The following is a 23,556-nucleotide window of genomic DNA, read 5'->3' on the forward strand; positions in this document are numbered from 1 at the left end:
TTTGCCCAAATTGTACTCCAAATCCTTGTCCTTGTTGGCCTTGTACATAAAATTCTTAAGAGCATTGCTCTTCACTGACCTTCCAATGGCAGAACTTGTAACCAAGAGGGAGAAACTCGATAAGGAGGAAGAACTTACAGACTGACACATTTGATGGATGGATTTTACAATGACTAAATGATAAGTTTATGAAGAACATTTGAACTTAAACCAAGGTTAGAGGAGAAGAACAGAGATAGAAGTGAAGGGAAAAGGAAGAGAGAGAAGCCCTCCCTCAAATCCTCCACGGCTCAACTTCCCTTTCTTCCTTCAGACCTACCTTAAAATCTACATCAAGCTTCAGGTGGCCTTTTCAAGTGCCTTCTCTTTGATTTGGTGTCTGTTGAGTAGTAAGGTATACCTTCCTTTGTTACCATTGTGTAGTGTGTAAAGTCGATCACACAGAACAATATTTTGGGGTAGCATTTATGTGAAGGAATTGAGATAATGTTCTCAAACATTATATTGGCCGTTTTTTCATGTGGAATGAAATGTTCTCCTTTCTGACAACTCTCGTGAATTTGGAATTGACAAAAGCAAGCCAGACATTTGGAAGCCATTCTGTTTCAATTGTAAATGATAACTTATCTGTCAATCTCCGCCGTTTTGAACTGACTAGCAAAATGTTGACTTAATGGAAATAATGTGAGCATTTAGCAAGTGACTCATAACAGCATTGTACTGTGAAATCAAGTTTTGAAGAAGTCTGATTTCACAATCATCATTTAAAATGCAAGTTTATCAAATCATCAGTCCATAATTTTTTTTGAATGTTGCAAAGACAATTCACTTTTAAACTCACTGAAATTTTAATTCCCCCTGATAAATTTCATTGAGTTCGCTGAAACAATGTGGTCCTATTGGCCTCAGCACTTTGAACAAAGAAAATTTCAGCCTTGTTTTCTTCTCCTGATTTGATCCATTAATTGCAGCTCATCATTATGCATGTGAACCTTGAATGCGGGCCTTGCTATCTTCCCTATGGATGAATAATTTGTCTACTGACAGTCCAAGCTCAAAGCTTAGCCCATTGGCAGTGAAAGGCTGTTCCATACATTGGTCAAGTTGTCCAAGTGAAGCAAGAAGCATTGGAGGAAAGCACACCATGTAGCATTTAAGGACAGCTTATTTTAACTGCCTTTGACAAGTTTAAATATTAGCTTTTCTGTTCCATTTGATTTTTGAGCATTTTGATCATTTTCTTTTTTTTACCTTTTACACTTTTCCCAAGTTCTTCAGGTTTTACTTTAAATGTTACTGTTACACAATACGTGTCAATGACATAGATATTGAAGGATTTTAGGTCAACCTTTGCCTCCCTCTCTGCCTGAGTGAGGGCTGGAGGAGGGGTGTGGTGCTGCAGGAGAGAATTGGTGAAATTTTGTACAACTTTTCGCAACATTTTTGTTTCGGTCTTTGCAAAAATGTCAAATGAGCTTGTATATAATATTTAACAGGCCATCTGTTACCAAAAGCTGCCTACGCATTAACCAATATCTTCACAGTTTGGCTCAGTTTGCAACACATCTGCCTCTGAGTCAGAAGGATGTGGATTGAAGATAACATTCCTTCAAAATACACTCTTTCTGAATCCTCGGTCATGCTTGATGATTTTTAGGGAATGTTCTCTTTCAGTGAAGCTATGACCCATTTTCCTTCAGTAAAATACTGACCTATTTTCCTCCTCAGTAGACAGAGGAGGCTGTGAGCTGTTGACTGTCCAGGGAGACAATGAAGACAGATAATGTGGAAATACTTAAGGTGGAATTAGATCAACAGTTAAGGGCGCAGTTCTTTGAGAGACATTCATGATTTTATATTTGGCAAGACAGTTTGCATTTTTTGCATGCATTGTATTCGCTCAATTTCTTGGGCAACTTTCTGTCATTAACATCCCCTTTCTCTAACTGGGACTTTACGATGGTTAGAGATTTCATTGAAGTCAATAGAATGGAACTTCAGAAACACATTACTTTAAATGTGATTAGTACCAGCAACTTTCTAGTGTTGCACTGCCCAACATATTGATGTTTTCAGCTTTAATCTCAGTGAAATTGGTACTTAGAGAAGATATCTAGGCATTCTGCCACTTTTCACTTCTGTCCTGAATTCAACTGTAATTGAGTGGAAATGTGGGAAAAGTTCGACATTGCTAAGATGAAAGCATTTGAATGAGAAGTTCAAGTCAGAACCATAGGAACTTGAGTAGGCCATTTAGCTCTAAAGGACTATTTCACTGTTCAGTAAGATAATAGGTTATTCGTTGCTCAACTCTGTTTACCTACCTTTGATGTAAAGCCTTTCATTCCCTAACTAACAACAATCTTTCCATCTCAGCCTTGAAAATTCTAGTTCAACCAATGTCCACAACGTTTGGGAGAGTAAATTCCAGATTTTATTCCTCTTATACCAAGGTTACAAACCTGCCTTTGGCCAAAGGCTCCTTTGTAATGTTGGAGTTCCTTTACTATGGAACCTGGGATGCTGGATTGAAACTTAATTTCAGTCACACGATATATTTTTCCCACTCTCTGCATAGTGTCATGTTTTCTTCTTACACCTAGTTCAGATGACAAAGTTACTGAACCACACTGAATTAAAAACTGACTATTGAAAATAATTCACATTGTTGGTCGCAGTAGCTCCTTCAGGTGGTGATTGGTAGTACTTGGTACTTAAATACAAATATTCATGAAAATTAGCCATAAACAAGGGCCTTTAGTTAGATAGCCATCATGGCATGGGACACATGGAATCCTTCTGCTCAAAATGTTCAGGCACCAGGAAGGATATAATTAGATGTTAAGAAGTTGGTATAGATGGTAAGACTTGATCTTGAAATTGTCCAACTATTTCAGTCTGGCTATGTTGAGAAACAACTTTTCTCCTTTTCTCCACCAGGAATCTTTCCTTAGAAAGAAATGAATAAACTTTAAAATTTTCCTATTTGATCTTTTCCTTTCTTCTTTTATTAATATTTAATGTAACCAGGAGTTCTCATTTCCCTTCACAGGTTCAGGATGCAGTGAAGTGTAGAGTTGTAGATCGTCAAGAAGAGGGGAATGGAGACTCTGGGGGATCATTTCAAAATGGACATGCACAGTTAATGGTATGGATTTCTTTGTTTAAAAATACCATACCTTGAATGATTACCTGCTTTCTTTGAGTAATTGTTGGTAAGAAGTATAACATGCTCTGGCTTGTTTGGTGAGGAATTTTTAATCTAGTCTTTATTCTTCTAGAAGATAATGTGACTAATATTAGGTGGAGGCTGTCAGTAATTGGGGTGCCTGAGTGCACCACAGGTGAATGCAGTAGGCTGATGCATCCTGCAGGTCTTTTAGTGCCTGTTGTTTGTGTATATTCACATGCAGAATTTAACACTATTGGTAACAATTTGCAAAAGGGATCTATTTCTGGAAAATGTTTTTTTAAGCAAAATTACACAACTCGAAAAGGCTGTGAGAAGTGTGTTATGGGTATATTGATAGAGCGTATTCCTGTGGTGAATCTATATGTCATTACAGTGCCATGCACAATTAACAGCAAAGAATGAAACGAGGGACTTTAAACATGGCTGAGGATCAAACTGTGATGAACTTGTATATTAAGTGCAAAGTAACAAAATGATTGTGGTTTGAATCTCTAGTTGATTGCAACACACCTAGGCCCAATGTTTGTTGTAAAACTCAAGATGCTGGAGGAACTCAGCGGGTCAGGCAGCATCTATGGAGAGAAATGGACAGTTGATGTTTTGGATCAAGACTTTTCACCTGGAGTCATGCCTTTGATGCTGCTTGACCTGCTGAGTTCCTCTAGCATCTTGTGTGTTGCTCCAGATTCCAGCATCTGCAGTCTCTTGTGTCTCTACTGTTTGTTGCGATGCCCAAGTTTTCAAACTCCGAGGTCCCACCAGTGGGAAGGGGAGGATGGCTGGCGAAAGTAGAAGTGAATCACAACTGTTAAAACAGTTAAATTCCTTCAATATTTGAGTTGAGTTGGAGGCAGCAAAAAATTATTTTCTCCAAAATGCAGTGCAATCAAGGTAAAGCTTGGGAAACTAACATTGGAAGGCCACATTAGAACTAAAGGAGTAGAACAAGTGGAATGGAAAATTGGGCTGATTTTGTCGATGTGGCAATTGACCTACTTTCAGCTATTGGCTGAAGTTTGGATTTTACTCCTAAAGTCTATAATGGTAAACTGCTGGGTGGGATGAAGCTCAAATTGGGGGAACGGGACAGCGGGGGAAATGTCAACCTAACATTGTCCAGTTCCACCAAACAATCTATTACTCTACTTTAAATTTTATGTAGTGTCAACCTTACTTGAGGTTGAAAATAAGAGATGACAGGGAATATCTTGAGACAAATCCACACATTGATTATTGGTTTCCATCAACTGCAATACATCTTCAGTATTCCTGTCATTCGAACAGAGTGGTATTGGCATCCCCTGTGCATTAATTCCCAACTCTGTAATACATTATTTGAAGAGTTTAACTAACTGGATTAATTGTGTAAGTAAGTAATTGTTGTGACACTGGAATTTACTGATTTTCGATGAGAATTTGATTCGCATTGCAATTACTCTTCTAATGCCCTGTAAAATGTTGATGGTTGGTCTTGGATGCTATCCAGGAAATGATTGCAACATAGAAGATTTGCAGTTGTATACACAATCAATTATTCCTTGTTTATGTGAGGAAAAGTTTGTGAAAAATATTTCATTAAGTTACATTTTGTAAAGCAAAAAGACTGGGTGAAATGCATTATGAGTATTTCAATACATTACATTCCTATGCTTGCAGAGTTGCACACAATTCATTAAAGCATAAAATGGCTCTGTAAACTGAGGAATGGATCCAAAGAGCCAATGTTATGGTGAAAACTTGCAAATAAAACATCTATAAATTGAAGAACAGCTGTATGAAAACTGTGCATCCAGTGTATCAGATGATTTCCTTCAAAAAAATAATTCCCCAAGTATTCATATCCCTGATATAAGGTGTGTGTTAGACAGCTTGCATTCAGTTCTTTTCTTACTTTCATACGAACTAGTATCCATAATTACAATGTCCTTCTTTAAGGAGAAGGAGAAGAACAGCTGGCAAGATTTCATTAGTCCAGTGAATTTACCTTCCCATGGTTATTTTTTTAATTCTCTCATGGGATATGGATGTCACTGGTAAGGTCAGAACCTTTTCCTTGCCAACTCAGCTGTTCAAAGGGCAAAGAATCAACCACACAGCTATGAGTCTAGAGTCACATAAAGACTATGCAGGTGTTTGTGAATCAGAAAGATTTCTACAGTAATCCTATGGCATAATCCCACCATTATTGATGCTGTTTTTTTCCTAAATTTTATATAATTAATTGAAATTCAGATTCCATTAAGATTTGAATTTGTATCTGTGAATCACTGTTCCAGATAGCTGGACTGCTAATCCAGTGACTTGATCATCATGCTCCCATATTCCATGCATTCAATGAGTGAAACTTCAGTGGTTATATAAATCTCCACCAGTGCCTTCCAATCTCAAAGTAAGAACATAACATTCCACCTTATCACAAGAGAATAAAGGTGTGCATCTGATGAGAGTATGGTATCTGTGCCTGCCAAGATGAAAATGAAAGGCGGAAAAGCTCATAATTATAAAGGGCCTTTCACGAACTTTGGGTACTCCAAAGTGCACTCCAAAACATGTTACAGCCAATGCATTACTTCAGAAGTGCAATCACCACTGCAATACAGGACATAAAGCATAAGACATAGGAATGGGTATAGACGATTCAGCCCCTTGAGTCTGCTCCACCATTCAACAAGGTCATTTTTCTCCCTCAGCACCATTTTCCTATTGTATCCCCCATTTCCCTTATTTCCCTAATACACATAAATTGATTGACCTTAATTTTAAATGAAATTGATGACTGAGCTTCCACAGCCCTTCAGGGTAGGGAATTCCAAAGAATGAGTATCCTTCAAGTGAAGAAGTTCATCCCCATTTCAGTCCTAAATGGCCTCTTATTTTGAGACTCTGACTCCTTGTTCTAGAGTCCTTAGCCAGGGGTAGCATCCTGTGGTGAATTTTGCATGTTTCAATGAGGTCATCCCGCATTGTCCTAAAGAATAGAGACCTATCCAAATCATTCTTTCCTCGTATGACAGACCTCCCATCCCAGGAACTAGTCTGGTGAATACTAAACAACGTTAGAGCTAGATTACTTGCTTTTGGAGCCAGTAGAACTGGATTTCACTGCTTTGACCAACTATTAAAGGCACCAACAATCCCAACGTGGAGTCAGTAACCCCTTAACGCCAAAATTAATGCTCTTTCAGTGCCAGTTACACAAATTACCCACCTGTTTAAAGCAGCTTTAAATGTGGAAATCAGATTCTTTTTGATGTATGTTAGCCCCTGATCGTTATTTTAAGTCAGAATTGGTGGAAAACTGCAGGGTGCATCCTCTGACCAGTATTTTGTGTATGGTGGAACTGAATAGAGCCAGCAAAGGTATGAGTCATATTTTTGTGAGCTCCAGAGAGGAAGGAAGGCTCTGCTAAGGCCCACGACAGTAAAGAGCGACGCCCTACGTGGCTGCACAGCGGAATGGAGAATTGGGCACAAAGGTCAGTATACTCAAATGACATTGCTTCCAGTTATCCAGTGATTAAAATCATGTCCAGTTCTCCAATCAGTGTTCCTTTCTGATGAGGCTTTCAAATGGGGACCTGCCTTGCAAAGTGCACTGTGTGGTGGCCTCTGTAGTGGATTCAGCAGCTGAGTCTTCTAAGCAGTGTATGCTTATTTTATCTACCACTCAGCAACTCTCTTTTAGGCATTGAGAAGCATCAATTCCAATACAGTATTGAGAGTGAAGAGTGATTCAGCATACTACCACCCAGATGGGTGCAGATTACAGTCAGTTTCTGTCACAGTTATTGCTGAAGCAAGAAAGGAGTGTGAAATGTCAGGAAAAAGAGACTCAGTAACAATATTTGTCATCTCTTCTAAACTATTTTTCCCTAACTTTTATAGACTGACTTTGAAAAGGATGTAGATATGGCATGCAGATCAGGTAAGTGATAAAATAATTCTTGTTTTATTTTCTCCCCTCCCATAATTCTTGCTATGGAATTATTCTGCAGGTACCATCTACTACTTTGACCAAATAACCCACGTTTTTGTGAGGGGATACACAGCACTGGTTACAGCCAGGCTGTTTGGCCATAGGTGGCTTCAGCTCCTGAACCCAGTCATATTCTCAGTGATGCCCTTGTGCATTATCAATAGGTGGTTTTTAGATGCTATCAGGAGATGAAACTGATTTTTCCTTTTTTTTCCCTCCCTTCATAACCAATGACTCAAGTGTACTTTAAGTGTCAGTGCTGATTCTGAATGGGATTAATACTTGTTGCAATGTTTTTCTACTTATTTTGTGAAATGTTAAAGTCAATCTGATGATTTGGGATTGAGTTTTCTTGGAATTTTCCTTGATTCAGCAAAATTTCTCCATAGGAAACTCCATGTACACATTTTAAGGAGTTTCCAGAGATATTTCAATGATTAACAGTAAAAGCTCAGAGGAAACTCACCCACATCATTTTCTATGCTATATTACAGCATTTCTTCAGTTGTTGGTATGGAGGACTTGTGAAAAGCTTATGCTCCAAATTGACACTCCACTTGGAGTACTGATCAAGCATACAGATATAGCTAATAAAGCATTGAAAGTAACATTGTGTGATGTATTTTTGTTTGTCATGGTAAATAATTAATTTCCAAGATCCTCTGAGGAGTGATTATAAATTATCTGATTAGTTGTCTCTGAAACAGCTATAATTAAAACATACAGCTGGCATTTTACTCGCTGTTCTTATGGAAAATATGTATTTATAAACTGCACATTTGAGTTGTTTTTTTTCCTTGAGGAGAGCTGAGTGTGGGTGCTGATGGATTGTATTGCAACACTACTTGAGACACAGTTTTAGTTATTCTTTCTTTAAATTCATATTCTTTTTAGTTTATCAAGGTGAAGGATGTCAGCGCTGGGGAGTGGATCACTTTTCTACTTTGAGAAAGCAGTGTCAGGATCAAGCACTCCCAGGTTAGGAATAGCATGGGCTAGAAACTGAATAAAGCTCCCTCTGCACCAACAAATTGCCTTTAATCCCAGTCACAGTAGAGCATCACCCCCTAACTATACTAATGTGAAATTTCATTAATGACACCAGCCTCTGAGAAAATGCCATTGAAGTGTTGATGTGTATGGTAGCATCATGGCAAATAAAAATCCTGAGTTGAGAATATTTACATATACTTAATTAAACAAAAACAATCAGAATTCAGAGAATGTTTCCTTTGGAATAGTGGAAGAAGAAAGGAATATGTAAAAAGCAGATGATCTCAAACACTAAAAGCTAATTGGGAGGGGAATAGTGCTCTTTTTTAAATTAATGTACAGAGGATATTCTGGGTGAAAAGTTTGATGCAAAATCTGTGCCATTCTATTATTGTAGGCTTAAAAATACGCGTTCCTGTAAGGTTTGTTTAGATGTTATTTCTGTAGAAAGATAAACCTTTCATGTGCTTATAGATTAATTTGCATATTTAGGTTCTTTCAATTTAAAGAGTTAGAGATTCATTTAAAACTATTGAGAATGGGAGAGAGATGACAAAGAGTTAAATAGAATGAGGCCAAATTGTCTTTATATGTTGTATATAAAACAATTTTGTTTAACTACATAGTTTTTTGTTTAATGTTATAGCAATGGAATTATTCCTTAGTTTGAATATCTTCATTGCTATAATATTATTGCTTTATGCACAAATTAAACAAATCCAGTCATCCAGGGAAACCATAAAATGCAATCATATTTATGTAATTAGAGCCCTTTAAGAGGTTCAGTAAAACAGCTGTGAACATCTGGTGGTCCTGTTGGTGGTTTCCTGTTCATGTAGCGCTTTGCCACATGTTGCTAGCCATTAAGCAGAAACAGAACCAGCCAGAAACGTGTTGAATGATATGCAGCATTTTCCAATTCCATTGATGAAATATAAACCAGTTATTATTCTCCATGTTGCAGTTTTAAATAAGGATATCAATGCGGTCAGAACAGGAACGCTCACAGGAACACTGAAGCGCTCGATGGTCCATGAAGATGACATGAAAATGAAATTCAGCCATCAGAAGTTATCTGGCTTCTCAAGTCTTCCAGCAAATGTGTCGAAAATGCATCTCCAGGGATCGCTGAACTATCCAGGATCATTAAACATGAATGAGTTTAGCGACCACACCTTGAAAATAAATAAGAGTGAACAACCAAAATCAATATATATATGTGACGGTGACATTTTCAAGCAGTTAGACTCAGAACTAGCACGAGCACAGGAACCAGTGATAGATACTAACTATGTTATTCTGCCCACCAATACCTCAACCCTGAGGGCCAAACCAAAAGACGAAAGCAAATATAACATTAACATTAGTCAACTGCCCCAGACTAGACTTATTCATCTCAATGCAGACAGTGGGTTTTGTGCAAAAAACACCCCAATGGATCGCATCAATATTTCTTGCAATGAAAGGGCTTCTCCTGGCCACCAGACACAGAGTGCTACAAACGAAGCCCAACCTCCCAATAACCTGTGCGATGCAGGTGATTCAGGGAACTCGGGGATGGTGTCCAAAAGCGAGACAGTTTCTACACTATCCACAAGTTCGTTGGAGGTAAGGCAGTTAAAGAGGATGTCTTTCACTTAGCCAATTCCAGATCTTATTTTATCTTTTGTGTGTCTAACTTGGCAGAAGCAGTCAAAGGAATAATAACAAGCTGCAAGTAATTATCTAAGACCTCTGTTTTGAAATATATTATTTGTCTATGTCAAATATTATCATAGCTTTAGTGCATCGAGTCTTGCAGTGTTAGAGTGTAGTGTTAATGTTCAATTCTGTTTGCAGCTGATGAGATGTCAAAAAGTCTGTGGCCTCATGTAGCAAGACCTGAACAGCTTTCCGGCTTGGGCCAGGCTATGACTGTAAACTGTGTTTGTCCAGTAGGTTCTTTCTCCCTCCTGTAGTCTATTGTAGAGTGTGCAGATCTACACACGGGAACATTTGACACCAAGTAACTATACACTCTTTTATAGAAATTCATGAAAGGTTAATCTGTGGAGAATATCCAGGCAAAAAGTGTGATACAAAATCAGTACTCTTTTGTTATTTCAGATTAAAAGGGTGTCTTCATGAGATATTTTAGATGCTGTTCCATTAAGGAGATTAGTTGTACATGTGTGTAGTTTATTCAAGGGTTCTTCGCAGATTGTCTGGAACTTTCCATGTTCATGGAGCAGTTAGTCAGATAACCTTAAAAGAGTTGGAGCCTTAAAACCACAGCTAATGTTCGTAACTAATATATGTGCCACAACATTACTCATTTTTTATTTATAATGTAGAAGGAGGTCATTTGGCCCATTGAGTGTACATTACCTTCCTGAAGGATCTGATCAATCCCATTTCCCTTGGTTGTTTTCTTGTGACCTATTCTCTTCCACATGCCCATAAACTCTACCCTAATTCTACCACCCACCTACACCAGGAGTAATTTAAATTAGTCAATGAATCTAGCAACTCGCACATCTGTGAGAGGTGGAAGGAAACTAGAGCATCCAGGGGAAGCACGTACAGTCATTTAGAGAACGAGCAAACTCCACAGAACAACACCAGAAGTCAGGGTTGAAGCCATGAGGCAATAGCACTACTCACCGCACCGTGGTGCTGCCCATTGCCCATCTCCAAAAAGCAAGAATTTAACTCCCGCTGTTTTTCTTATTCCGTGTCATCACCAAATTCTCTATTGTCAATACCCTGGAGACTGTTGTTAACCACAGCTTCACTGGACCAGCCACGCAAATACTGTGCCAACAGGTACAGATCAGTCATTGGGTATTCCGATCACCTGCTGACTTCCCAGAGCCCTTCCACTATGCATATGGTGCAAGCTTGGAGTGTAATGGAGCACCGTCTACTAGCCTGGGTGAGTCCACCTCCAAAGACCATTAAGAAGATCAACACTGTCCTTGGCAACACTGACCAATGCTGTGTCCCCTGTCAACCATCCTGAACACCATAGCTGCAATGCACACCATTTGTTAATTCTACGACCCAAACGCAGAGAGGTTTCTTCAGTTAGCCTCTCAAGAATGGGAACGGTAGAAGGTATATGCAGTGCCACCCCGTGAAGATTCCCTTCCAATTTGCACATTGTCAAAATGTGCTGTCACACCTTCATCGCTCAGTGAAAATACTGCCATCAGTATATACAACTCAAGCGAGTGGTGCCCATCGCCCTGAATAAATTTAAAAAAACATGTTTGTTTACATAATTTCCCAACACTATCTTTTGTAAGTTTTGCCTTTTGTGAAAGAAGAGCTCTGATTCTTTGCAGGAAGGAAGGAAGAATGCAAGTCACCCCAGGCTAGGCTCACAGGCTCCTAGAGTTGTCTCAACTAGTGCCAAATGAAAGCATTGAGAAAGACAATCTGTTCACTTGGCTTACCCACTTAGTTTGTTAAGGGGAATGTGGCAGATGGTTATGGTGGAAGTGGGTGAGGGCAAGTGATGTGGGGAAAGTGTGGGTGTTGACTGCTAGAAAGAGAAAGCAAAAATCAGAGTGAAAAGAAACAGCTTCCAAAGACAGGACTGTGTTAGTTTAACCCAGATCTACCATGAATCTGTTGTGATATCAGACCTTCCCTCACCCTACTTTTCCTTGTAATGATTTTGCCAATCACATCAAGAAGTACCTTATTTCACTATGAGCCACTTTGGCAACTGATTATGCACAACAGCAGAATAATTTATTCCTTCCTTTTCTTTCCCTGCGTGTACAGGTTTTGTTGGGAGAGTTATACTTGAATGAAATGTGCATAAAACCATCAAGGCTGTTGAAATATGCAAATTCAGCATGCTCTGCTTATACTTGTAGGGTGATTGTAACCTATTCAAAATTTAATCTTGATTTCCTAAAGCAAATGTGATGACATAGATTTGCTCCAACGTGCTATGGAGGCTTGTACATCAACTCTGGAATTCTTCCACCCTCCAAGCCTCTAGCAGTTGTCCGAAACAGGTTAACCCATTAATTTTATGGAGATTAATGCTTTCTCTAAAATGCAGGGAAAGGAATTGTTCTGAACTGTTTCAAGTGTTGGTACTCTTAAATTTAAGACCCCCTAAGAGAAGAATAAAAATGTTAACCATTTTTAAGTTAGGATCCATGGTATATTTTCAAGATCACTGTTTTCAGGGGGATGTAATGTAGAATTTGGGAGGGGATTTTCAACTGTCAGCTGCCTAATTCTTGCCACTAAATCAGCATCCAGGAGTTGAAAATTATAGTGCGAGGGTCATTTTCAATTCCTCTTGGATACCCAGAGCCTGCATGGTACAGTTTACAGCAGATCCATAAGTGGGAAAGGAGCATGCCCATCTGAAACTGGTGAAAGGCTGCTTCAGAACCAAAGGTCCAACAAAACTTGTGCTGCTGGTCTCTGCTACAGACCTTCATCTGGCTAACTGCTAAGTCAGTACCTCCACTCTTTATCATCCTTCTCTGGGCCCAAACTTCATCAATATGTCAGGCTAAAGTTATCCTTCTGGTTGATGTCGCTCACTGACAGTACATTATTGGCATCTTGGTATCTGTTGTGCTAGTCCCAGTTTAAAGCTAGAGAGTGCTCTGAGATCTCAGGAGGGAGCCTTCAAACTTAACCACAGAAAATTGTTTTCTCTGGCCACATAATGCTTCTATATGAGGTGTGTGACCTCTATATTGAAGTGTTTCTCAGCAGTGTATTTTTTCATTCTCATAAACTTACTCATTGATATTTTTTATGGTCCTGTGTTTTCTAACCGCATAACAGGACAGGCTTTGTTTTACTTATAGGCACAGCTTGCAGTCTCCAGGCTTGTCGCTGTGTCTTCACTGACTTGGAAACTCTGATCAGCATGAAGATCTACTTTTTCCAAGGTTGCATCCACGCAGAATCTTCCTGAGCAATACTGAGCCACTGAGTCAGTCAAAACATAATGGTAAAGAGCACAGGTTATGGCCACAATTAAAGCTTTGCCAGAAGATTCAATGAGAAAACACAAAATTATAAATAAATCATAACTTTCTCTAGCTTTTCTATTCCCTTTACACCGTGACTTTCAACATACCATTATCAATTCTCTTTGGGATAGGAGGTTGCAGTGGTAGCTGAAATGGAGTCAACCATTCCACATGTCAATGGGTGGGTTAGAAGTATTGTCCATCTAGCCAGGAATAATGCTGGCAGACTTCCCATTCCAAAGCACAAGGCAGAGGATCCGCTGACTGAACGATATACTCAGCTAACATTATGCACCGAGGGGATATCAAGTTGGATAAATTGGGATCAGCAATTTTTTATGCTTAAGATTTCATTCAGGAGCCAGATATCATTGATTGGCCTGTATCTCATGCCCAGTTAAATTGCTGTTCACATTCTAAACAATTACAGAAAATCCAAAAGTAATGATATGCTTAAAACTTGATATAAAATCATCTGTGCTGGAAATACTCAGCAGGTTCACCGGGGAGAGAAACACTCTTAATGACTCAGGTTCTGATGAAAGATCATTGACCTGACTATTTCTCCGCAAATGCTAACCTGCTGGACTATTTCCAGCATTTTCTACCTTACTCCAGAAAGTGAATTTTGCTTGTAAAAGGGGAAGATTAGTGCTTCAGAATATCAAATGTAATAATGGAAGATTCACAGAGTCATAGAATCATACAGCATAGAAACAGGCCATTTGGCCCAACTGATACATGCTGACCAGTGGGCACCCTTCTGTGTTAATCTGTGCTTATCTAAAATGCTCCTTGTGACTTGGAGTTGCAAGTTGCAGGCACTCTGGTTATGAAATTTAGTATAGACTCCCATTTCCAATCCAACAGTATCACAAATAAGAAATTATGGCATTGGTACTGAGCTTTATATACAGTAATTACTGTGGAAAGATGTATACGAACATTTTTTTCCCCCTCGCATATCGCTGGCTTACAGTTTTAGAATATTAAACAAATAAAGAAGGAATGACTGGGAATTACAGATAAGTATACAGGTAACTGAATTTTTTAACATTTAAAATATTTAATATTCAATATTATTTCCTTGCACTGAACCATATGTTCAAATTAATGTATAGGTGCAATATTGGGGAAACTCTTTCTTAGAAATTTGCCAAACATGTAAATCACTTGAGGGACAAATGGTTCTATATTTTTGATGCAGAAATGGTTTCATTACATTGAAAGCAGCTAGCTAGAATACTGTGAGTGTTAATGGTGTCTGAAGAAAGCAGCTAATTTCTGTTAAAGTTAGAGATGCTTACCTCCACAGGAGCTCAAAGTTAACAGGAAACAGCAGAAATTCCCAGTTTCAGTAAAGTCTGCATTTACCTGAAGGAAATGGGTAAAACAGCCCTAGTGAGAATTTCTGTGAGAGAGTTCTGATTGCTGACCTTAAAATTGGCAGAAGAATAGCAGAAAAGCCAGAAAAATCCATGGAAGGGAGCATGGATGCTGCTTTTAACAATTGTGGGCGAAACCTTGCTTTATATTGCCAAAAGTGCAGCACAGATGTTCTTCTTTTCTACATTGTGAAATCTGAAATTGTGGATTTTTGTCATTGTGGAATTTGGAACACTCCAATTAGCCATAGTTCCCCCTAGACAGTGGAGGAAATATGAACCAAAGTCTCACAGTTTTAACTGTGTTTCCCTGAGTGAAAAATTTGCTTGTCGGGCAAGCAGTGCAATGGAATTGGTTATGTTGCCAATGCAACTGCATTTCCTGGCAACTTGTTTTCTGGATTGGCACATGAAGATTAGCATGAGTTTGGAGTTAACTGAAGAAAAGTTTTTTTTACAGTTGGGGAAAAGGACACAAATGCAAACTTATGGTGAGCAGCACAAGATGTAAAATTTCTCGCAGATGAAATACAAAGTTATTATCTTCTTATCCTAAAAATAAGCAAGAAGTAACACAGTTTTGTATAGATTTTTCAGAGGTCTTGCCACAGGTATGGTCTCCAACACAGTTGGGTGATTCAGTTAGAGTAATTGTGGCAGTACATTTTCCAGGAAGTTGCATACATTGTACCATTATTAAAAGTGAATATGGGGAACTTTTGCATATTTACAATAGACCATTCACTTATGTAGAATTTATGTTGTTTCAGAAACTGCAGTGTGCTAGAGATCTATCATGCTAATTCTCCCTATTCCTTTGCACCTATTTAAAAAAACAATGTTAGCATTTCTGATGAATTGCTCAACAGAATAATTTAAATTGTTAATGTTTTTGGATCTTAATTTTCAGCAGCATAGAATCCAGAATGTCAATTTAGCATATTTCCTCTCCAGATTCTGTAGATTTTGTTCTACCGTAGATTCTGTCTAACCCAATTAAGGTCTCAGTGGGGAGAAATCTTATCTCCACTCCTGTGGGGTGCTAGCTAATTTTGTATTTGTGTCCTCTAGTTCGGTGATTGAAATCTAAGTTGAATAATCTGTTTCTGTCTGTATGTCCCTTAATTGACTATTCTTCAGTAAAAGTAAGTTCAGATCTTGGTGTCTTCTTTTCAATCTTTAGAGCCCCAAATCCCAGAATAATCCTAGTCGCTCCTCCCTGAACTCTCTCCAATGTGTCAGTGTACCATTGAAGGTAGGATAATGAAAATTGTACACGGAAGTCTAAAGGGCTGATTTTATGACCTTGTGCTCCTGGTTTGATTTTGCTGAAAGCTCACATTGGGAGTTTGTGATTTTTCCACCCACTAAAATTGATCTGATGGGCCGAATACATTTGAGGGTGTGTACTTAGATCGCTGAGACACATTCCCAGCAGGCAAAACTTCATACTGGGAGCAGAATTAAGAAAATTACCCTTAAATGTGGTGTTATGTCATGAGTTTTACAAGTCCTGTGACCACAGTCTCCCCACTGTGTATGTCTTGTTTCATACTTATGTATAATTTCATATTCATTACCAAATTAAAATTTATTTTTCATCCCTTACTCATTCACTTAATTTATCCAAATGTCTTGAAGGCTACAAATCATTCTGATTATCTACCTGCATAGTTTGGTGTCATTAGCAAATTTTATATTCCAGTAGTTTCTCCTGCAACTCATTTATGAACATTAAGACACTAAGAACATACCTCACGAAACTGTACAAGTTACTGCCTCCCGGTCTGGGCTTATGGCCTTTAATATCTTTTGCTCTCTATTCCCAAGTCAATGCTCTGCACAGTTAGTTAATTTCTTAAAGACCCTTCAGATATTCGACTTTATCAAGCAATTTCTAAAATTGCAAATGAATTATGTCAACCAAACAACTCTCGTGTTTTAATTAAATTACCTCCTCAAAGAATATTTGTAGGCTTATGAAGCATAACCTATTGACTTTAATACCATGCTGACTGTTCCATATCTTTTAATGGTCTTTGCATTGTTGAGATGGACATTAATATTGTGCTATAAAGTACAATTAAACAATTTCCACACCATTACTGTTAGCCCAACCTTCTATTATTCCCAGTTTCTTGCGTCACTTTGTAAAAGATATTGATAACCACTAACTTATAGTCTTCAGGTTCAACTCTCATATGCAAAAAGATAAATTAGGAAACCAGTTATCCTATCGCACTTGAGATGTGAAGACTTCTGGAATGGAACATATTGTTATTCCATTATCTATCTTCACTCTATAATTGTATCTTCCAAGTATTTATCCCATACTGTTTGAGAAGTGTGATTTATGCCTTAATGGCTACTTTGTGATTAAAGCAGTCATGTTCAACTAAATTCCCTGTTGCTTTAAAAAAAAGATGAGCTTGCCCAGAAGTTGCAGCTCATTCAAATGGCATGTCTGGCAATGCAAATAATTAAGGGTGGTTCCTGCTGTGGACCACTCCCTGCCAATTTCATTCGAGCCTGAAGTGTGGTGCTTCCTTTGCCTTGCGAGGACCAGGGTTGATCTGGGAGTAGGGTGAGGGCTGGTGAGCTGAGGATGATGATTGGGTGAGGATCATCTGGAACAATCTGTACCTACAGTCAGGATGTGAAGAGAGTCAGGAAGGAACTAACACAGTGGTTACCGATGAGAGTGGACCATCTGGAAGAGTTGGAGCCTTTGGTGGGGGCAGACGATCTGGAAGGATTGGGTCCTTTGGTCAGGGGATGGGCACTGGTCCCTGGAAGGATGTTGTCATATAGTGATCAGCAATGTTGCCAGAGGTGTGGGTGGAAATTAGGGCTTCTGTCAGAGGTTGAGGAGGACTGGCATAATACCAGGAAGATCAGAGCGGTCTGGGCATACTAAGTGGATCAGAGCATTAGATTTTTGGGAAGATTGGAGGATCCAGAGGTCAGTAAGGGGATGGTGCAGTAAGTGAGTTTGACAAGGAGTTGGGAAAGTTGAAGGGAGTCCTGGAGGATTGAGGGATCAAGGGGTCAGGGCTTGGTCCTCGATGGGTCCAGAAGCAAGGTCATGGGTTGGGAATGTTGGTGGGGCTCCAATGGACTTAGTTTATCAGTGTCCCAAGCCAGCATGCGATAATTACTGTAAGCATGACTGATCCAATAGTGTCCACGTTGCGGACAGCTTAGTCTAAATTGCCCTACAGTACTCCAAAATAATGCTGCAGGGAAATTATATCATCCTGTGTGCAACTGAAGGGAAAATTGTGCCAGTTGTCCAAAAGTGACTCTTGCCCAAAAGGCCTGGACTGGAGTGATGTGGAATGACCCAGAAGTAGTAGTTGTATTTCACTCCAGGTAAATCAATCTTCAATCATATAACACTGAAAAAAAATATTGTGAAGAGATTGGATTTCTCACAAAGTATGTTAAATTTCCCTTTAATTCTTTGGAGAACATTCAAAATTCATGCACCACTGGTGCTGATTTGACAGGCAATGGAAATTATCTTTAACTATTTTATGTCAGTTAATCTTTCTTAATTTTGACTCCTTTACATCCCTCCTTAACATTCTCTGCTCTACTGAAAAATGCTTTTGGTTTTTGAGCCTTTCATTAGACCATGTAATCATATAATGAGACAGTTTCAAGATATCTGAGCTTTGCATGGTCTTTTGTTTAATACCCCCTATAAAGGGGAATCAGCGACTCTACACAATATTATATTGATAGTTTAGCAATGTGTTGTACAAATTCAGTTCTGCACTCTTTGATTTTTATATTCAGTGCACCAGCTTTTAAAATTCAGAATCTTGCCTGCCCAAATCTTTCCCCTCCAAGTCTCTGCACCATACCTATGTTTCCTCCTTTACTAATGTCCACTTTTAATAATCCAATATTAGGAGCATAGAAATTCTTGAGACGGTGCAAGAAAAGTAAGAATTTAATCAAAACCCATTGCTAACTGCAATGATTCGGTTCTTGTGATTCACCAATGTAGTTTGGAGTACTCCATATGACATATGCTCAGAAATATCACGCTGCAATGCAGCTTTAAACAATGCCTGACACATATTTTGCCTGCTTTTCAAAATCCATGTATGCATGTGACCTGTGAATGGGATCACGGATGTAGCAACAGACTTACACAAGACAGGTGGCGGCTACTTGCAGCATGACCTAGAGGACCATCCTGACCTGCTTTGGGCTCATGGGTTCTCTGCAGCTCAGCACCCTTTAAGCTCTTACTTACTCCTTAGTCCTACCACCCTCCCCCCATCACTTCAGGTCTCCTTCAGACCTCCATCAATGTACCTCAGTCTGAGCCCCTACCTTCTTCCTCTAACTCACTCCACCATCCTCGAGCACCAATTAAGGGAGGAGGAGGATTCACAAATGAACCAGCCTTCAACCAAGACAGCATGACTCGTCATGCAATATATAACATGGACTAGCTACTATTATGTTTGCCTACAAAGCAGTAAGCAATTCTTGGACTTTGAGAGGTGCAATGTAAGTGCAAGTTTTTTTTTATCTTTCACAGTTTACAAGGCCATTCATATAAAATTAAGCCCAGTTTTGATTCCCCTTATTCTTATATCCACATCCTTTAGATAAATAGAAAACAGTTGCACCATATTGAAGATAACTGTATCCTCTCAGCCTTCTATCCTTTGGGCATCTTGCATTTCCACATGCACTAATACCACATGCCAGAAGTTTTGATAAGAAGGTGCTTTATTAAATAGCTTCTGAAAGCACTGCTCATAATCAACCAAATTCTAAATATCTTAATAATCTGGAATCTCATTGGAGAATTCCACTTAATTAAATTCTCTCTGATGGCTCAAGTCTTTGAATTCTGTGCTAATTAATCCTATTTTTTGAATGATGGAAGTAAACCTACAGCAAATCTGAGACTAACTGGCCAGTGTTTTCCTCACTTCCCTACATTACCCTCTTCGCAAAAAATTCCAAAAATAGTTATGTTGTTCCTTCAAATAACCCTACAAATGAATCTGTAATTGCTTTGAGGATGCAACCCAACAGATCTGGACACTCCGTAGGTTTTTAAGTCTGAAAGTCAGGTTGCACAATTGCTGGATGTTTTCCTACCAAATATCCAACTCTGCTATTTTGCCACAGGCAAAAATTCAGCCTCTAGAAATAATTTAATAAAAATGTTAGTTTATTTTGAGTTGGTTAATACTTCTGCTGTAACAGTAGGGAAATAGATGATGTGGCCGCAGTGCGCTTACATTATTCATTGCATTCTGACTTCTGAAACTTAATTCCTTTAATTTCTTCATTTCAAGAATGCTTTGTTGATTTCAACATACATATGAACTCATTGATCAAAATGTCCAAAGTCAAAATTTATTTGTGCTTTTCATATTTGAAAGCAAGTAGTTTATTTAACAGTTCATTGATTCTTGATATCTGCCTAACTTTTACCCTAAATATTTTTAACACTCTACATTGGGTAAAATATATGTTATGGTTTTACTTAGATTTTTAAAACAAAAATCACTCCTGCTGCTCTCAGCAATCACAAAGATGACAAAGAAACAGACTTGATTGAGTAGGTACACAGAAGCTATTTTCTGCAGTTGATCCATTAAGCTCATGTGGTGCAGCCTTTCAGTGAAACATTTCTGCCTGCCAAAGAATCCAGCTGGCTTTTGAGTGATTCCAAAGATTTTTCCACTACTACTCTATCTAAAGGCTGTTTCAGGCCTTCAGTTGTTTTGGAGAAGTATACCCTGACATCAGTTCTGAACTTGCATTTTACTACTTTATACCTAGGTTCCCTTGGGGTTTAACTTGGAATAGCAACCTTTTCTATTCCACTTAGTGTCTTACATGCCTCTTTAATATCCCTTCTCAGTCACTCTTTTGTTGCTTCACATTAAACGGGCATCGCTGGCAAGGACAGCATTTATTCCCCATTCCTTTATGGCCTTGTAGTGGATGTTTGTTAGGCCATTTCAGAGGTCAGTTAAAAGTATGTTGCTGTGGATCAAATATTACTTAATTGACTGAATTTAAGTTCCCCAACGGATGTGGTGGTATTTGAACATGTCTCTGGTTTACTAGTACAGATTTTCTAATTATTAGTTCAGTAACATGATCAATATGCTGCAATACTCCATATAAGCAATGAAGAATCAAACAGACTGTTCTTCTTTAAAAATGAGCTATGAGTAAGTTATCTAACTTCTTCGGGCAGAATTTCAGTGGTTTCCCCTATCTCTCAAAGCCCTGGAGAAAAGACATAATTGGTGCAACATTTTAATGCTGTATCCAAATGGTTGGTTTGGGAAATTTGCTTTGCTGCCACCTTCAGCCACACAGATAACATATTCCCGTGGAAGCACTTTTGGCAAAACCTGGAAGCATATTCTGAAAGAAGAGCTCAGAATGATGATTAATGTCATCACTGCATGAATATATATTCTCTCTCCATCAATTTAATGTAAATAGCATCCTTTTTGTTTTAAAGTAATGAAGACAGCTCTCTCCCTGATCTACTTGCCATTGTCACCACACTATTTTTTTTAATAAATGGTTTCATTTTGATTAAGTGTTGAATTCACTGTTAATGCTAAGCCTCCTCCCATCCATTCTGTGAATAATAACAAACACTGTTGGAAGTGCACAGTAGGTAATCAGTCATTATCTGAAAGATATGTTAATATTTTGGATGAACTTTTCATCATCATCATCCTGATACAAGGTTCTGTTTCAGTTGCAGCCATTTTTTTTCCCAGAGACTGATCCACAGTGCTTCACAATTTTGGAAATAAAAGCAGTACAAGTGGTGTTACTCCAAAATATGTGATTAATTTGAATGAGCTTTTAATAACCATTCCTTGAAATGAAAAATAGATTGTTGCGAAGGAAAAACACATAGGTTCTCGTGCTACAACCACTTGCATTAATGTACCTTCATCCCAGACGTACATCCCAACACGTTTCACAGGACTGTAATCGGACAACAGATGATTGTAATCGGACAATGGGTAATTGTGATTGGTAAACAGGTGTGACTGAGCCAGAAGTAAATGGCCCAATGTGCATAATTCTTCAAAAATGGAAAACTAAATACAAGCCGTGGTACAATTGTGGTCATTCAAAGTGTTAGAGGTCAGGAGGGAGGGATCCATGGGGGAATTTAACCATGCAGGTAAGAATTTTTTTAAAAATGAAGGTAGACAGAGTGCAAATGTAGGTTGGTGAGCACAGGAATAGTTGGTGCACAGAACTTGGTGTTGGTCAAGGATATGGACGCCCTAGTTTTAGTTGATTTCAGGTTTATGGAGGGGTTCATGAAGGTATATGTCTGCCCAAGGTAGCATTGAAACAGTCACTTAACAAAGAGAGGGTAATGGTTTCAGAACTGAAACAGGAACAAAAATGGCTGATGTTACAGTGGTAGAAATAGCTTTATGGTAGATACTCTATGGTGCCCAAAGCTTAATTCAGGATCAGCCAAGGTGCAAAATTTGCAAATAAGTTTGTTCAACTTTGAACCATAGCCAGAGAAATGGATGGAATCAAGGAAAGGGGAACAGAGTTTATGGAAGGGGCTGTAAACAGTGGATCTAGTCTTCCCAAACTTAGTTTTGTAGAACATGCCGCTCACCTTGATCAGGTTAGTGGACGTTGGAAGGACTGAGCGTGCCTTTCCTGAGGTGGAGTTGGGTGCTAGTGTATATACATTGAAATGTAATGCTTCTGAAAGGCAACTTACTGATGAAAAGGATGGGGTCAAGAATTGACCCTTGAGGGGTTTGGAGGCAACATTGAAGGAGCAAGAATAGAAGCCATTGAAGGAGATGAACTGGTTTTAATGAAAAAGGTAGCCATGAAATTGGTTGTCCAATGGACATGCAGTGTTAGAAGAAGATGGATGCCAAGGGTTGGAGACTGGTTGAGGAGGGATCGTGCATCGTAGATATGATCATAAAAGATGTCTACTGTGGCTTTTTACCCATCAATTTAAGTGCTAAAATGGGGCAAAAATTTTTTTTTGAAACAAGGCATTGAAGGAATGATAGGCAGGAATTACATGAATCTTTAAAGAATTATAAGACACTTTCCAAAAAGAATCTATGTATTATTATTTGTAGAAATAATTGAAGTCCATTTCCAACACTCCTCTGGTCTTCACTGGAACTGGTTTTGGTATTGTCTCCCTATTTTAGCATTGTCAGTTTGTTAAGTACACTGGTGCTAAAGCTTCCCTCATAATTTGAGTACTGAAAAGCAAACAAAAAAAAACAACTGGAAATCTGAATTAAAGCAAAATGCTGGAAATATTCATCAGGTTAGGCAGTATGTATAGAAGCAAAGTTAATGTTTCACGTTAATGAACCTTCATCAGAACTATTGAATAGCTGTTGTCCTCCATTGAAAAATTAGTGTACTCATGGTTGTAATTTTTATTTGTCTGTGCCAAATAAGAGCATAAGTCATTGTTATTTAACTAGAGTTTCCCCTTAAATCTAAAAAGTAGATTGCTGTCAGTAAAATACTGTCAAATTTAAGCTGGTTAAATCTGATCACCTTGAACCTTAAGAAACATTGAACATTTGCTGAGGTTGTTAAATATACCTACCTCATGCAGAATAAAACAGAAAGTAAAGGAGCAGTGTTGGAGGATTCCTATCCATCCGCCTCCATGTCATTTTGAAGCAGCTACTTTACTGTGCTCATTCCTCCCCGGTCCAAACCGTGATCTGCTTTATATAATATAATACTTTCACATCTATCATTGTGCTTTGACCCAAAATGACTTCAGACCACCATCTCCCTGAGTGAGTGCTTTGTAAATCTTTTTTTGTATGGAGTACCATTACACTGAAAGTGACATTTGCTTCAAGTGATGTGACCAACATTTCAGAATGATTTATGTCTTTGTGTTATGTGACTGAACAAATGAAAAGTGTTTGTAATGTTTTCTCATTTTAAGAAGAGCTACTTCAATAACTTTTACGT

At 38.5% G+C, this 23,556-nt stretch overlaps 1 protein-coding gene across 9 annotated transcripts in view; it reads left to right on the forward strand.

Moving 5' to 3' along the window:
- adgrb1a (adhesion G protein-coupled receptor B1a) overlaps positions 1 to 23,556 on the forward strand; it is a 410,472-nt gene that overhangs the window by 374,598 nt on the left and 12,318 nt on the right. For 7 of the 9 annotated variants that reach the window (XM_052022801.1, XM_052022802.1, XM_052022804.1 and 4 more), the window contains 5 exons: positions 3,053 to 3,148; positions 7,079 to 7,118; positions 8,064 to 8,147; positions 9,127 to 9,770; positions 15,725 to 15,796. In XM_052022801.1, coding sequence (XP_051878761.1) covers positions 3,053 to 3,148; positions 7,079 to 7,118; positions 8,064 to 8,147; positions 9,127 to 9,770; positions 15,725 to 15,796 — 936 coding nt within the window. The remainder of the gene's footprint in view (positions 1 to 3,052; positions 3,149 to 7,078; positions 7,119 to 8,063; positions 8,148 to 9,126; positions 9,771 to 15,724; positions 15,797 to 23,556) is intronic. The other 2 variants (XM_052022803.1, XM_052022810.1) reach the window with 1 other exon arrangement.

This window comes from Pristis pectinata, chromosome 9 (genome assembly GCF_009764475.1).
Source record: "Pristis pectinata isolate sPriPec2 chromosome 9, sPriPec2.1.pri, whole genome shotgun sequence".
Lineage (NCBI taxonomy): Eukaryota > Metazoa > Chordata > Chondrichthyes > Rhinopristiformes > Pristidae > Pristis > Pristis pectinata.